The 16,953-nt window shown below is 35.3% G+C and overlaps 2 protein-coding genes across 2 annotated transcripts; one reads left to right on the plus strand and one right to left on the minus strand.

The window, feature by feature from the left end:
• The first annotated feature begins 2,274 nt into the window (after positions 1-2,274).
• LOC132173350 (ethylene-responsive transcription factor 2) lies at positions 2,275-3,407 on the plus strand. The gene has a single exon (XM_059584822.1). It carries the CDS (start codon positions 2,398-2,400, stop codon positions 3,196-3,198), a length of 801 nt encoding a protein of 266 aa, XP_059440805.1. The 5' UTR covers positions 2,275-2,397; the 3' UTR covers positions 3,199-3,407.
• A 6,629-nt stretch (positions 3,408-10,036) lies between these two features.
• LOC132173349 (ethylene-responsive transcription factor 2-like) lies at positions 10,037-11,220 on the minus strand. The gene has a single exon (XM_059584821.1). The coding sequence runs from the start codon at positions 11,108-11,110 to the stop codon at positions 10,271-10,273; it is 840 nt and encodes a 279-aa protein (XP_059440804.1). The 5' UTR covers positions 11,111-11,220; the 3' UTR covers positions 10,037-10,270.
• Between the last annotated feature and the right edge of the window lie 5,733 nt (positions 11,221-16,953).

A 16,953-nucleotide genomic window follows, 5' to 3' on the forward strand; every position in this document is an offset into this window, starting at 1 on the left:
CATTTGAAGGAGCGACGGGCCATCCCTAAGAGATCGTCTAGGTGAGCTGACCACCGATTTTACAAAATAGCAAACCCTTTTGTCTCCTTCATCCCAAAATTGAAGGGTTGGTGGCTACGTGTTCTATAACTAGCTTAAGTGTGGTCGGCTAACAATTTCATGTGTATGGGTGTGTTAACAGAGATTTGGAATTGTGATCAACTAAGAAAAAAAATTTCATGTGCATTTAGTTACCCAAATTTGCTCACAAATTGGTATGCATAATCAAGTCACCCCAACCATTTTCTTGAGGGTTGTCGGCGACCCTCTTAGGTGGGAAGTCAGTCCGCCCTAATTATCATGTTACTTCTTTTGTTAATTGCTTACGACCTATTTAACTTGTTCATATGGAATGAACGCCTTAGATTGAAGGAGTTGTAGGTTCTGCAATTCTAATTGTAGAGACTGCAATCCAACATAAAGAACAACTTTTTGGGTAAGCATACAACCTACGACAATTATCCAATAATCTTGCATCTTTGTAAGTACAATACAAGTACATGCAACAAATATTACATGGACAATAACAAAAAATACAAGCAAATTAATAGAAAGTCCTAATTTAAATAGAGAATTAGCATCTCATTGTTTTGAAGGGAAATCCTAAATGTAAAAGTCCAGTGAAAATGCAGCTAGAAAAACGCTAACAAGAGAATCCCATATAACTCAACTTCTAACCATCTTTAAAAGTAAATTTACTAGAAATTTCCTAGGTGGAGAGAAAATCAATATGGTTGATTAGTATGCATAAAACAAATATGGTCCAAAAAGATTGATAGTGATACTGTGATAGTATAGATGTTGATTAGAAGAAAGAAAAAAAAAATTAGTATAGATGTTGGAGGAGTAAAAAGGTGACAAGTGTCGACTCACCTTCCTTGAAAGTTCACATAAAAGAAAGTTTTGTGCAAATTGAGCAACGTGGGGAAGTGGGAACCCCCACGTCTCTTCGTCTGCCCTTGACTTTATGGGACACTTATCCATTCCAAAAATGTTTTTGTGCAAGTTATGTCTAGAACCGATGTATCCATGATGACTAAACAAATTGGGAAAACATGTCCTTTTCCTCGCCCATCTACCGATTCCTCGCCCTTCTTATTTCTTTTTATTCCATTATTTTATTGATTATAAAAAACAAATCAATTACAATTTTGAGTTTTTGATCTCATATCATCTCTTTTTTAGAATGAGATTAATGTAAAATTGATCATTATGGTTGGTTTAAATAATAAATAATTTTTTGGAGTATAATAAATAATTTATAGGTTTTTATAGTTGGCCTAAATTACAAATTACTTCATGTAGTATAAAAAATAATTTATAGGTTTTCAAAGTAGGCCAAAATAACAGTTTACTCTCTAAAATCAATTTTCGTTCAATAACCTAACAGGATTCGTTACTTTGTCACATCATACTGCTACAGTAAATTAACATAATCTTTTTTTTCTTTCAAAATTTTACTCTGTGTATAACTCTCCCTCATTTTCATCTTTATCGCCACAATTTAAAAGCATTTTGCGAGAATTTGATGGTCGCATTTTTTGAAGCGGTTGAGGAAGATGAAGATGAGGGAATATTACGCACAGGGTAAAATCTTAGGGATATAAGATATTAAATTAATTTACCATAACAGTTCAGCGTGAAGTTAGGGCTGATTGTATTTTCGAAAGTCAAGAATAACTAATAACACGTGTGGTTGCGTTTTTATTTGGTATGATGAAGCAATGTGGCAAATTTTGTTAAATTACTTAGCAAAAATTGATTTCGAAGAGTAAATTATTATTTTTGCTTGCCTTAAAGACCTATAAATTATTTTTTATACCACATGAAGTAATTTGTAATTTAAGCCAAATACAATGACCAATTTTACCTTTATCATTTTAAATTAATTTTTTTTAAAAATAAAAATAAAAAACAAAACAAAAACTTGGCGATTAAATTGTCGGGCGAGTTGATGACAGTGTTAAACAGACACACAAAAGCGACAAGCAACAATTTGGCTGCTGCGGTGAGACCCGTGACGTCATATCCTTCTCAGTCATAAAGAATTTCCACAAAATAAAAATTAAGTCACGTGTTTAATGCCTCTCCCCACTTGCTCAACTCCGAACCTTCATGGAAACTCTGAAACACAAGGAAAATCTGCACCATCACCCCCACTTTTTAATATTACTACATAAAAAATAAACAAATTAATAAAAAATAAAAAAGAAAAGCAGAAATCTATTTATCGCCAAGTACATGAACCTCTTCCCCTATAAATACTTTCCGATTCTCCGATCTACAGAGAGAACTCTCAGCTCTTAATAAATCTTTCACTCTGATCCGAAACCGAAATTCCAAATATCGGATACAAAAATGTATACAACTGAGTCCGATTTTGCCCTTCTGGAATCCATTACAAGGCATTTGCTTGGGGAATCGGAGAGTCGACTCGGCGTTCCAGTAGCGGGTTTGGGCAATAACCCGATGTTCTGCCGGAGCTCCAGTTTCGGCAGCTTGGACCCTTGCCTCACCGATACCTGGGGCGAACTGCCGTTGAAGGAGAACGATTCGGAGGACATGGTGCTCTACGGCGTGCTCCGCGACGCCGTCAACGTCGGATGGGTCCCATCACTCGCTCCGGGACCCACTGAACGTTGTGATTTCGGGTTTTCAGCTGTGAAATCCGAGCCCGAACTCTTAGCCACGGTGAAATCAGAGCAGGAAATTTTACCGCCGGTCGTGATTAGGTTGCCGGAGTCTAAGCCGCCGCAGAGGGAGGCGGCGCCTGCGGTGGTTCCGTCGAAGGGGAAGCATTACAGGGGTGTGAGGCAACGGCCTTGGGGGAAGTTCGCGGCTGAGATTCGGGACCCGGCTAAGAACGGCGCCAGGGTCTGGCTGGGCACGTTCGAGACGGCTGAGGACGCCGCGCTGGCTTACGACCGAGCCGCCTACAGGATGCGCGGCTCCCGCGCCTTGCTCAACTTCCCGCTCCGGGTGAACTCCGGCGAGCCCGAACCGGTGAGAGTGACGTCGAAGCGGTCGTCCCCCGAGCCGTCCTCATCGCCGAAGCGGCCGAAGAAGGCTGAGGGGTCGGCGGCTCAGGCGCAAGCCGGGTTGCAAGTGGGTCACCAAGTGGCTTCATGTGCAAGTGGGCAACAAATACTGGTTAGCTAATGCTGACAGCTGAAGAGGCACTTGAGAATTATCGAGCAGCATACACTGTACTTATTATATATCTTTGGGCAAGCATTTTGGGCGGTCCCATAATTTTGGAATATGTTTGGGAGAAAAATGAAAATAATAAAAAAGAATGGTGTAATGTGTAAGAGAGACTAGGAAGAGGGTTGTTTGGATTTGTGAATACGAGATTTTCTCTTTTTTTCTTTTCGGTGAAGTTAATTTCTATAGAAATGGAAGACTTGGTTTTCTTTGCTATAATCCTTTGGATGTCGTTTCAAATGACATGCGTGCGCGTTTTGGTTAAGATTTGCAAGGCAAAACAAATAAATTTTCAGACGCTTTTTAGTTTCTGGAAATGGAAAATCAGGCGTGCAGTATGTAAAGGAAATGCAGAAAATATATAAAAAAGTAGACGGCTAAGATTCAATAATGCCAATTTTTACTCAAACGATGTCGTGCAAGGGAAAAGAAAGAGGACTATAAAGTATAAACTAGTTTAAGATAGGGTATAACTTAGAAGATCTAGGAACAAAACCAAAAAGGTTATGTCAGGCAAAAGGCCTGTGGGAAGGAGGGAGCTCTTTCCCTTCCTCTTTACTCCCCTCTTCTTTCCTCCTCCCTTTTTTTTTTTTCTTAGTTTTTTTCGACTAGTGCAGTTGCTTTTGTCATCCCTTTGCTTATAATACATTGCCTATGTCCACCCTCCACCGTGCTACACCGCTCTTTGCCTCTTCGGAATCAGTTGGATTTTAGATCTAATTTTTCAAATCTAGATCTAATCTCCTCAGCTGCCCATCTGCGCAAAAAAATAGCTCCATCTTGTCCACCACACGCTGACCAGTGCACTTCGCCTCCCTCACATCGGCTGTTGTAACTGCTTTCTGATTTTTTTTAATTGTGTGTGTGTGTGTGTGTGTTTTTTTTTTTTTGAGTAAGTGTTTGACTTCTCCTTAGATCTACTTTCATGAGTGATCTTTAGGGTGGAGGTTTTTGTCCTGTCTTTTGGGACGATGAGGATTAGTTTCGGTGTGAGGGTTTTGTTCTTATGGCCGGAAAAATAAAAATTGTGAATATGGGCTATATATTAGATTGAGTATGCATGGAGCAGATCTGTTCTATAACTGAGGTTTGGATATGGGTTAGCGGATGTTGAAGTCATAAATAAGATTTGATTGTAAGATTTTTACCTTTTTCTCTATGACGTTGTAACCTTATAGCTTTGGCTATGATTTATCAGAGCTTTATACTCTTAATTTTTTATTTTTTTTTCAATGAATAAATATGAAAGATTCCCCTCTAAAAAAAAAAAAAAGTTATGTGAGACGGCCCGTTTGGTTGCAAAATGAGCTTTTTTAATGAGCAATGTTAGAAGTAGGATTAGAATTTTCTTAAAGTCCTTTCGAATTTGATGTGTCTTTTAAAATCATCATTGAATTTGAGATGATCATTATTGAATTTTGATTGATTAGTGACTTTTAAAGTCACATCATATCTAAGAAAACACAATGAGGATTGAGTCCTCCTTTTAGCATTACTCGATGAAAAGTTCAATTCTCCATTTTGAAATAATATCCGGGTAGTTTAATGTATTTGAATAGAAAAAAGAAAAAAAAAAAAAAAATTGGTTCCGTAAATTTGAATTGATTGTGAGTGCTCTTAGTCCTTTGGATCGAAGGTGTGACAATGTCAAAATGTAAAACAATATATAATAGTGGTGGAAGACACAAGAAATTTAAGCGGTTAAAGTCTTAAATGTTACATTTATCGTAAAAAAAGACATGAAATTTATTTATTAGAGATAATGAAAACAATTAATTAAAAGAAATATTACCGATACTAATAAATAAGCTACGCGTCATTTTGATATTTTTTTCTTAATAAAAAAAGTTGATATCCCTTAACATTTCTCTATATTTTATACAAATAAAATATGATTTTCGGGAAGGGGTGTCACGGGTGTGTGTGAGATATGTTCACACACATGTCCTTGAAGAGTAAAGACAGCTCAAAGAACCGGATTAGGTCAACCGGGAGATCACATTGCACGTGGACAGTTGTACGGTCCAAACAAAAATATCCATAACTTTGACTTTTAAATTTTGACTTGACTTTCTCAATTTTTCAGTTTCACATTCAAGGAGATTCCCTTCATATTGTGAATGAAATAAATTGTATCCATCAAGATTTTATAAAATTCACTTTGACTTGTTCAAGCGATTCGAGGAGAAAATGAAAAACTAGGGTTCATGTGATTGGTTTTCATGCTTATTTGTGGGAAAAAAAGGAAAAGTCAATTTTGGTAATTTGTGAACCGATGTTGCACTGGCGTGGTTTAAAATGAGGTATGATACAGGCACAACTTAAACTCAACTTTAGCTCAACTTCTAGACTAAATTTCTCTTTCTCTCTCTAGTTTCAGGCTCTCTCTCTCCTCTACATGCAATTTTTTTTTTACACTTAAAGAGAAAAATTGGTTTAAAGTTGGGTTTAAGTTGTGCCTTTATCATTTTCCGGTTTAAAATAGAGACGTGTCACTTACGCGAATTAAATATGGCAAAATAGGTGCTAAAATATGTATAATATATTGAAATATTCTCTATTTAAAGGTTGATTATAATCAAACATTGAGATTGTAATCAAATCAAGCCATACTTGTATTTACTCACTACTTTATAAATATTGACCTTTGTATTGTAGATAAATAAAATTAATGAGCACAATGTAGTCCGAAAACATAAGTGTTTAAAACCCGAACCCCCTGTAAATTTTGTGTGTTATTTTTCTCTATATTGCTTTGGCTATTATTTCCATAAATTAGTTTCTCCTCACAAACTTTAATGCGTCATCAGAACCTCACTGTTATTTCAATAATAGGATATACGATGAGGCCGTTTGATTTTGCGTTAAATTACAAATAAGTAGAAATGATTTAACCCTTGAAAGTTTAAGGCTTTCCCAACAAAATTCACCATTCCCAATGGACACCTTAAAAATACATTTGCTTTAATCCCCCCATTGGCTGCATAGAGCAAACGTTATGCGGCGAAAGTTTTTGCTTAAAACGGTATTAACGACTTAATTAAATATGATCAATTAATTAATATATCCCATTGAATATTATTAACACTCTGACTAGTAATCGTTAATTTCTTTTTTTAATTATTATGATGAAATATATACCCACGTGGGAGCGTTCGAATTTTTTTTTTGGGAAATTTTGAAAAAAGTCAAAGTCAAATTTAGAAAGTCAAAGGTTTGGATAAGTTGTTGTTGGTCCGCACGACTGTCTCTACTGTTAATGCGTTCTGTTTCCAGGTTGACGTTGGGCAGTTGTAATGTACATTCCGTATTTTCAGGGGGCAGGTTTGAACACTCTGACCCCTGAAAAACTGAAAATTCATGAATACATTCTTTAATATTGTTGAACAACATGACAAAAAAATGAGTCTAGTTTTCTATGCTGAGAAAAGCTATTTCTTAATTTGTTTTGGGAGGGTTTTATTATTATTTAATTTTAGAAGAAACTTCACTTTAAGACCTTTGAACTATCATGCATCTTGAGAATATCTCCTTCAAATTTTAAAAATTTTCAATTTCAAATCTTAAACTTTCAATTTAGAGTCGTGCTATCCGGCTCCCCACAGTTAGCCCAACGTCTACCAACGCTGACGTGGCGACTTAAAAAAAAATTTAGGTCAGAATTTTTTTTTTCTCTCTTCCCCATCATCCCTGCCTCCCCCTTCCATTTCTATCTTTCCCCCCAAACCAAAATCCCTAAAATTTCCCCTCTCCCTCCCTCGCTCCCTAAAACCAAAACCACTGCTCTCCCTCTCTCTCACACTTTGGCGATGGCCAAGAAGAACTAGCAACCAGAAAATCCCTTCGGCAAAGATGAGCTCATCCCCCTCCAACCATCATCGACCAATCTCCAATTTTTTCAGGTAGGCTTTTTGGTGACCAGTAGTTGCTAATGCCTCACAACTTGTTTTTAGATTCAAAACTAAAACTTATGGGTGAAATATGAACTCTTTAGGGATGGTATCACCTTTGGTGCTAATGCCTCAAAACCCGATAGCCTAGCTTCCTGCTTTTTAGTGACCGAAACCCTATATTGTCCAGCTTCCTGCTTTTTGGTGACTGAAACCCTATATCAGTTCATATGGTTGGCTCTTCGTTACTAAAATTTGGGAATTTTAACCAATGTAGCTCGTCGCCAGAGATATGGGTGGCTCGCCTTTGAGGGGAGAGGGAAGAGGAAAGAGGAGAAAGAGAGAGGGTGAGAAATTTGTGTGAGGAAGAGACGAAAACAGAGATGAGTAGGGAGGAGGCGGCGACAAAATGGGGAAGAGAGAGTTTTCTAACCTAAGATTTTTATATATATATGACGTGGCCTTTGCCATGTCAAGAGTTGGTAGACACTGGGCTTATTCTGGGAAGCCGAAAAAGATTAACTTTTCAATTTGATGCAATTTATCATTTTTGTCAAATTTAAAACGTTAAAAGTGATAAATGACCTTTATACTCCTAATTTTTTTATAAAATTTTAAATTTACCATTAATTTTCAAATAAAAAAACAAACGAAATCGAAGGGTAATTTGGTATTTTTTGTAATTAACATTAGGGGTTAACGGTTGAATTTGACGGAGGGGGATCAATTGAATCAAATTGAAAGTTTATGGGGTTAAATTGAGAGTTTTTAAAACTTATGGGGTCTTTTCAAAACGTATAGTAGTTCATGGGTTTAAAGTGAAGTTTTTCATTGATTTTAAAAAATATTGTGATGTGATATAAAATTTAAAATTATTTTCTTAATTTTTGTTGTTTCTTAATATTTTATATTTTGAAAATAAAAAACAAGAGCGAACATAACCAAACTGATGCATGATGGATACAAAGAAAAGAAAAAAGATAAATTTTACGTTGAACAGAGTCTCACTCACCAACAATTTATTGCCGAAAAGAAGAAAACTCACACTTTAAATCAAAATTTGTTCATTCATCAAATTTCACTATCTTCATTTAGAGTACAAAAGCACACTTAAATAGATCTAGAGCCTGTTTGGGCTTATGTTTGAAAAATAGAGTTTTTAAGTCAAAAAGAGCTTTTCAGTAAAAGTTTCATTTTTAAGCTTTTGCCAAAAGTGTGTTTTGGTTATTTTTAAGCTTTTTGGACCTTTAAAAGCGCTTTTAATTTTTTTTACCAAATAAGTACTTTTTTTTTTCTTCAAACGGGTTTTTTGAGTATTAAACGCACTTTTAGGCCTCTCAAACGCAATCCCCAGCAGGCCCTTATTGTGTAAATAGACTAAATTATAACCGTAATTTAACTGATTTTGGGTCAGATATATTAAATAGACTAATTATCAAACCCTAATCCTAATTTGAGTTATTTTGAACCAAACCCTTTAATTGAATTACAAAATTAATATTTTTTTGACTCTTGAAATTAAAGAAAACATATAATTAAATACTAATACTTGAAATCCAATTAATTCTTGTATGGTCCGGTGTCCCTACAACCTCAGACCAATATGAATCACATGACCAAATAATAAAAGCATAGGAAAAATTGCCTTTTACTTAATATCTTTTCGAAAGGAGATTTTTGTGTTTGGTGTATTGAAAGGGTAGTTTTTAGTATATGCTTGACTAAAAGCGAATTATTCTTTTGAAGTGTGATGTATACTAGACGAAACAAAACCAATACTATAAAGCCTATTCATCACCCAATTATCTTTCTTCTATCCCTTATGGTTGATATGGCGTGGAAATCTAACCAAAAAATATTAATCTCCATCCACTTAATGTTACGAAAACAACGTCATACATATCAACTTTGAAAAGATAAAAATTGAATAATTGGATGATGTATAACATTATTATTTTATAAATGTAGGTTTTTGGGCCCACTAAAAGCCTAAAATGCCATGGACAGATATAAGAGTAACCAAGTCGCCAAATGTACATGTGTGCAAACGAGAAAACAGTTCCACTCACCAAAAAAAAAAAAAAAAAAACAAACAAATGTTTTCATTAGATGTTTGACCCTAAAAGGTGAGATGTGTATAGTAGGTTAAGGGTACGTTTGGATGTGCGTTTGAAAAAAAAAAAGTATCCGTTTGGTAAAAAAAATTGAAAATGTTTTTAAGAGTCAAAAAGCCCAAAAATAACAAAAATACACTTTTGAAAAAATGCTTTTTGATTTAAAAGCTTTATTTTTCAAACATAATTCCAAACATACTCTAAGAATCTTTCGGTACATAAAAAGTTATGCCAAGCATAAACAAGTTTATTTGGTAAAGAAACTTTTAAAAAGCACATTTATGACGTCTTTTTTTTTTTTTTTTTGCTCTTAAAAAGTCTTAAAGTTCTTAGTGAGAAAGCTAAAAAAGATGAAGCATTTTTTGAAAACCTATTTCAAACTGTTTTCTATAAACAAAATTTCCATTTTTCAACCAATTTCATACATGTTCTAAGTTGGTAATGTTTCAAAGGTAGTCTTTCAAATCAATGATAGCAAAAAAATGAAATGATAAGAGGATTCTCAATGGTGTACTATTATTTTATATTTTGAGCTAAAAAAGCTAATGAAAGGGCTAACAAACCTCCATCCAATCATGCAAAACAAAGGCAATGCATTTAAAATCATTGAACATCTAATCAAGTCTTTAAATTTATTTCACAAATCAATGATTAGGAAAAATAAAATGGTAAGAATATTCTGAATGGCTTAGTAATTTTACATTTTTAGCTAAAATGGCGAATGAAAAGGTAAAGGCAATGCATTTAAATCATTGAAAATTTAATCCCAAATCGTACGTTCTTGCAAAGAAAACCAAAAGTTTTCCATTTCTATGGAAATTCACCAAAAATAAAAATAAACAAATCTCGTGTATTTACAGATCCAAACAACCCTCTCTCTCTTTCTCTTATACATTACACCCATTCTTTTTTATTATTTTCATTTTTCTCCCAAACATATTCCAAAATGGTAAAGCCAGATGTGATAATAACAGTGTATGCTTTTCTCGATAAGTCTGAAATGCCCTCCTCCGTTGTGTGCATTTAGCTAACCAGTATTTGTTGCCCACTTGCACACGAAGCCGCTTGGTGACCCACTTGCAACCCGGCTTGCGCCTGAGCCGCCGGCCCGACAGCCTTCTTCGACCGCTTCGGCGACCTGCTCTGAACTGAAGAAACCGGTGAAGATGGCTCGGGAGACGACCGTTTTGAGGTCACTCTCACCGGATCGGGCTCGCCGGAGTTTACCCGGAGCGGGAAGTTGAGCAAGGCTCGGGAGCCGCGCATCCTGTAAGCGGCTCGGTCGTAAGCCAGCGCGGCGTCCTCAGCCGTCTCGAAAGTCCCCAGCCAGACCCGCGCGCCGTTCTTAGCCGGGTCACGAATCTCAGCCGCGAACTTCCCCCAAGGCCGTTGCCTCACACCCCTGTAATGCTTCCCCTTCGCCGGAACCACCGCTGGCGCCGCCTCGTTGCGCGCCGGAGAAACCTCCGGCAACCTATTCACCACCGGAGGTAAACTTTCGCGCTCCGATTTCACCGCGGTGAAGAATTCGGGCTCGGATTTCACGGCAGTAGCTGAAAACCCGAAATTGCAACTCCCAGTGGATCCCGGAGCGAGTGATGGGACCCATCCGACGTTGACGGCGTCTCGGAGCACGCCGTAGAGCACCATGTCCTCCGAATCGTTCTCCTTCAACGGCAATTCGCCCCAGGTGTCGGTGAGGCAAGGATCCAAGCTGCCGAAACTGGAGCTCCGGCAGAACATCGGGTTACCACCACAACCCGCTACTGGAACGCCGAGTCGACTCTCCGATTCCCCAAGCAAATGCCTTGTAATGGATTCCAGAAGGGCTAAATCGGACTCTGTTGTACTCTGCCCGTACATTCTTGTATCTGATATTTGGAATTTGGTTTCGGATTGGAGTAGAAGAAAGATTTATCGGGAGTGTTGTGTTGTTGAAGATTTTCTTTGAGGATTTGGGAAGTGGAAGGTATTTTATAGTGGAAGAGGTTCATGCACTTGGCGATAAGATTGATTTTTGCTTCTTTTTTTTTTAATTAGTTTATTTAGATTTGCATTTTAATAATATAAAAAATGTGGTGGTGCAGATTTTCCTTGTGATTCAGAGTTTCTTTGAAGGTTCGAGTTGAGCAAGTGGGAAACCGCATTAAACACGTGATTTTATTGTTTATTGTGGAATTTTTTTATGAATGGGAATGGATATGACGTCACGGATCTTACCGCAGCCAAATTGTTGCTTGTCGGTTTGTCTACTCTTCATCAACTTGTCCCGCGATTAATCGCCCACTTGGTTTTTATATTCTCAAGAATAAAGTCTATTTCAACACTTCCATAATAATTTATTTTTCAAATTATTAATTGCGATAATTTATTCATAAATTATTAAAACAATGATAATGTACCTTTAATTTTAACAAAATGATAAAATTACTCTTACTAAAATAATCTCATTAAAAATATTATTTGAGTAATTTCATCATTTTGTTAAAAGTAAGGGTACATTGTCATTGTTTTAGTAATTTGAGAGGTAAATTGTCGTAATTGATAGTTTGAGGAATAGATTGTCATTATGGTAGTAGTTTGAGGGGGTTAAGAGACTTTACCTTTTTTTTTTTAAAGTAAATAAAACTGTTTAAATTTAACTTACACAATAGATTGATTCTTGTAATTTCTACAAGTATAGACGCATAAAAAGAGCTTCATTCTAACTTGAGTTTGATTTATTGGTTAATTAATTGCAATTTTTTTGTTTGTTTTCATTACAAAATGAGCAATGATGACAAATAAAAATTGAATATTTTAAGACTTGAGTGTCCCAAACATAAACAAATGATAAAAATCGGATCCTTAACTTTATTCCATGATTTCAAAGATACAATTTTGAAAAAGTAATTGAAAGTTTTGTTTGTTTTTTAAATAAAATAATGGAATAAAAAGAAATTAGGTGGCCGAGGAATGGGTGGATGGGGGGCGAGGAAAAGGACTTGTAATTCCATATTTTCTTAGTCATCATGGATACATCGATTGTGGACATGAACCAATGCAATGGCAATTTTGTTTGGATAAGTCTCCAACAAAGTCAAGAGGCCAATGAGAGATGTCCCACGTTGTTCAATTTCCACACTCAACCTTTTACGTGCCTTCAAGGAAGGTCACTTACTCACACTCGTAGCACTTGTGTCACCTTTTGGGAGATTGAGATTTTTCTCTTTTTTTTTTTTTTTTTTTTTTCCCTTGTTCTAGCAAGTGAGTGGAATGCTCAGGGCTAACGGATTGTCACGTGGCAGTTTATTGGTTTCGCATATAAAATGGTGACAAAGGTACTAAATTGGTATTCACCCATAAGTTAAGTACTATCTGTGATACGAATTGAAAGAAAAAAAAAAAAAAACATAAAAATCTAAGTACTAAAAAAGTAATTAACCATAAAATTAATCGACTCAAACCAATAGTTTATTATATACGAAAATAATTAAAATTTATGATTACGTAAGTGTTTATATATTAAAAACTAGTTAGGAATTAGATCTTGTAATTTCAAATCATACTGACTATACATTAAAAGAAAAAGAATAAAGATGCAGGTTCAAATAAGAACAAAAAGAATTTATAATATTGGATCATTATGTGATGCCTCAAAATACAGACCATTAAGTAAAAGATTTATTAAAAACAACCGCTTGATTTGAATCGATAAGCTCCCCACTATTCTTAAAGAGTTTTAATCATAACTATCAAACGTTAGCTGGGGGACAACTGAATGTTCGAGCCCAACCTTAGTGTGAACGTTCGCACAAGGATCACATTGAACATTCGTTAACCAAATTGTAAATCATTGGGTATTGACCTAATATGCAACCTAAAACCTTAGAACCATTGTGTAATAGTATATTGAACGTTTGCACATTAGTACCGAAAGTTTGGTGACAGTCTAAAAAACAATTTTAACCTATTCTTCACATTTTCAGGCTAATGCACGCTCCTCCCACTATAAATACCCCCTCATTCTTGCGCCAAAATCCACCCTTACACCAGAAACCCTAATCCTAGAGTGAGAAGAGATTTTTGAAAGAGAATGAGAAGGCTTTTGAGTGGTTTGCCTTCTTCAAGGTAAACTCTTCTGGATTTACTTGGTTTTCATGTTATACTTATGATTTTCATGCTCTTTACAAGTCTTAAAATACCATGATGAGTTTTTGTTATCACGCTCTTTAAGAAGAGAAAAATATTTTTCAAACGTTTGAAAAACACCTAGTGCTGGCTTAGATTTGCATGCTATTATGGTTGTTATGTTTACATGTACTAATTAAGAGCCTAAAATGAGAATTGTTACGTGATGATTTGGAGAAAGGAGCCTTGCATGCATTCTGTCCACTGATCGAATGTTCACTGCATTATGATTGAACATTTGCCCTCGAGCTCGAACATTCGGCCATAGGCCAGAACACTTGAACAACATCCAGAATGGGTGAAAATAGGGTTTTTGTGACCTTAAGTTAGTTTGCTACTCGATAGGATCCTGTGTGTTTAGAATAGGCATCATAGTACTGCGGATAACGATAATCTATGTTTCGTTATAGTAGGAGTTCGTAATGTTGGGGGAATCAAGTGAGCGTATGAGGTAAGTAAATACTTAAGACTACTTTCCTTAAAAATGTGCAATATATCAGTTGACTGAGCACACATATGTTATGGGCATAATTACTTTTTACGCAACTTAGTAATTGCCTTAATAACTAATTAATAAGATGCATTGTGTAGCATGGTACACCGGTACATGTGGCATAATGGCCATTGTTTTACCATATATAGTTGATTTTATGGTAAAATATGTGTGTTTATATAGGCTTTGGATCCAATGATTGTTTCGTGACCGGCACAACCATGTTTAATTGGTGGGTTACTACATGACATACATCATTAATAGCATGGGTCGCTCGAAGTAGCTACCTTTAGGGTTCATGCTTAGATGTGTGCCTAATATTAGGGTTTGCCCTTGTAGACTGAGAAGTTTGACCTTTTGGCACATCCAAAGTTGGATCTGAGTGTTTGAGGTTAGTAATCACCAAAATACATTGTCATCAAGAATAAATATTTTATTTATAAATTGTACATTTTGATACTCATGCCTTACGTAAAAATATGGTGGGAGCTCTAACAATTTATGAATGTTAATTTACAAATGCATTGATATCCATTGTTTTACCATAAAATAAATTATGTTTCTTTACTTAAAACATGTTGTTGTGTGAAGTACCGCTATGGGAAAAATGGCTACAAAATTTGGGGTGCATACATACTAGTATATGAGTTGAACCTATGGTCCAGGTTTAGTTGATGTTATGTTGCCTTGGATCCAATGGCTCGAAGTGATTGGCACAACCATCGTACCGATGGTGGTCATGCCCTTCAGCACCGCTACTTGTGTGGATTACTCGAGGTAGCTAGCCATTGTACTTGACTGGAGCACCAGTGGGCACCAATGTTTTATCATATGTCTAAGGGAAGGGCAAACATCGTGAAAGGGTGAAGTATACAGATATGTCATGTAGAAAACAATTATGGATTGTGAATTTAATTATAATTATTATATTGTATACTGCACTAGCATAATTTTCTATCTTAAATTGCAAATGAAATCATGCCTAAACTGAGTTATAAATGTGCTATTTTACCCTGCTTGTATAATTACATAGACAACAATTACCAATACAATTTATTCAAATCGCATAACATTTCTAAAATGTCCCTCCTTTAAATTTATTTTTAACTAAACCTGTCTCACTGGATGGATTACGTTTCATTGACGATTTACTTACTGATTTATGAACTTGCGCAGTTACTTTTTCACCATGTTTTATAGTTTAGCAGTGGCTAGTGCAAAGTTGCAAATTATGGTTCTTTTTGCAAAACTTAGTCATGGAGTAAGGCCTTGTAGAGGGAGTGACTGATGCATTTTCAATGTTGTATTCTTGTGTGCATGGTCGATGTTTAGATGTTTATGATTTTCCCTTTGGAGGATATGGTTTGTAATTTGAATAAGAGATACTACTAAGGTGATAGCATTATGACCTCAATTATGGTACACAACCATTTTGAAAAGAAAAAAAAAAAAAAAAAAAAAATACACACAAAAACATAATCATGGTGCATCCCTCCTAAAAAGTTAGCCAATGTGAGACTGAAACTAGAATTTTAGGTATTGGTTGGTGTTTTGGGGATGAAAGAAACGCTATTTTGGAGATTAAAAATTAAATTTTGAAGGGTCTATTAAAGTATTGTAAAAACTTTTGTGTGCCGAACACGTTGAGGCTAGGGTAGTTCCACTTCTACCAATGCCTAATAGGCCTCTCTTGTATTTATATCGTAAAAACTCAGGAAAACATTAGTCATATTTACGTTATTAGCACAAAATGTCTAATTAATTTGGAATTTATTTAGAATCACTTATAAAACATAGTTTTAACTACTAAGTTAATAATGTGAGACTTAGCACTCAGAAGTATTTTTGTAAACCACCAAATCTATTTGAATTACTCCCAATATGATACTGAAGTTTTATAATTTCTTAACCTTAAACCCTTGCCGTCATTGTCAGCACGCTACATCATATAGTGCTCTAGTATCACATGCCTTTATTAGTTAGCTCTGAGACAATTTATAAAGCGGTAACCATTTTTGCTCTATCATCATCAAATGACTAACCAATTAAATTTTTTTTTTAAAATTATTTATAAAGCTCAATTTTATATAATATGTAAGCATTATGTGACTTAACATTCCTAACCCTTTTTATAAATTATGTACACTACTATCTCCCTATACCAGACTCGAGTATTATGATTGATGAATCGTACAATCCCAAGTCCCAACAATAGAAGAAATTTCAATGCCAAATTCAGACCCGGATGTTTTTAAATTTTTTTTTTTTTTTTTGGTCTTGGTTACCATCCAATGGTCTGATACATGGCACATCCTACGAGAAACAAAATGACATGTCAAAGCAGTCAGAACATTTGAAGTTGACCAAGAGTCCAAGACCATGTTGGTCGTATATAACTTTGACCGTAGAAAATTCTCCCTTTCTATTCTTATTAGAAACCAAAATGTATTAAATGGCCACCACGTGCCAACCAACCCCCCTCGTGCGCAGCACCGCAATGTTTGAGTCACCTCTCTTACTAAAAGACATAATAAATAAATAAATAAAATAAGGGCCCACAGGCCCACAGGCTCACACCAACTTGCATACAGCTTTTGAAGAGAAAATCAAAACGTGCTTATATATATATATTAATATTATCTTTTTATATATTTTATTGGTGTTTGAAGTTGAATGGAATTCCAATCAAATTAATTGGGTTTACTTTTGAATATTATTTTTAGTTTGTTAATTTGTTAAATAAAGATTAGATTTAGTATTTGTATAAACCATCTATATATGTTCTTTGTCGTCGATGGTTTAATCTAAAAGATTATGTTCCTCTTTCAACTATCATTGATCAAACTTGGAGATTTTGAAGACCATCTTAGCAAATTAATTACTTTAAAAAATTCTAAAAGCATGACATGAGAGCTAATGTCGGCCTTAAATTATTGCTACTTTCCGCTATAAAAATTGGATTTTCAAATTTATCAATGATGACAACTAATATAATTAATAATGGTCTACTTTGGAATAATCTTATCCAATACGTCACCAACCC

The sequence above is a fragment of the Corylus avellana genome, chromosome ca3 (genome assembly GCF_901000735.1).
Source record: "Corylus avellana chromosome ca3, CavTom2PMs-1.0".
NCBI lineage: Eukaryota > Viridiplantae > Streptophyta > Magnoliopsida > Fagales > Betulaceae > Corylus > Corylus avellana.

Bases quoted from the DNA above. Each gene is read 5' to 3' on its own strand.
- LOC132173350 (XM_059584822.1), top strand. From the start codon at position 2,398: ATGTATACAACTGAGTCCGATTTTGCCCTTCTGGAATCCATTACAAGG.
- LOC132173349 (XM_059584821.1), bottom strand. From the start codon at position 11,110: ATGTACGGGCAGAGTACAACAGAGTCCGATTTAGCCCTTCTGGAATCC.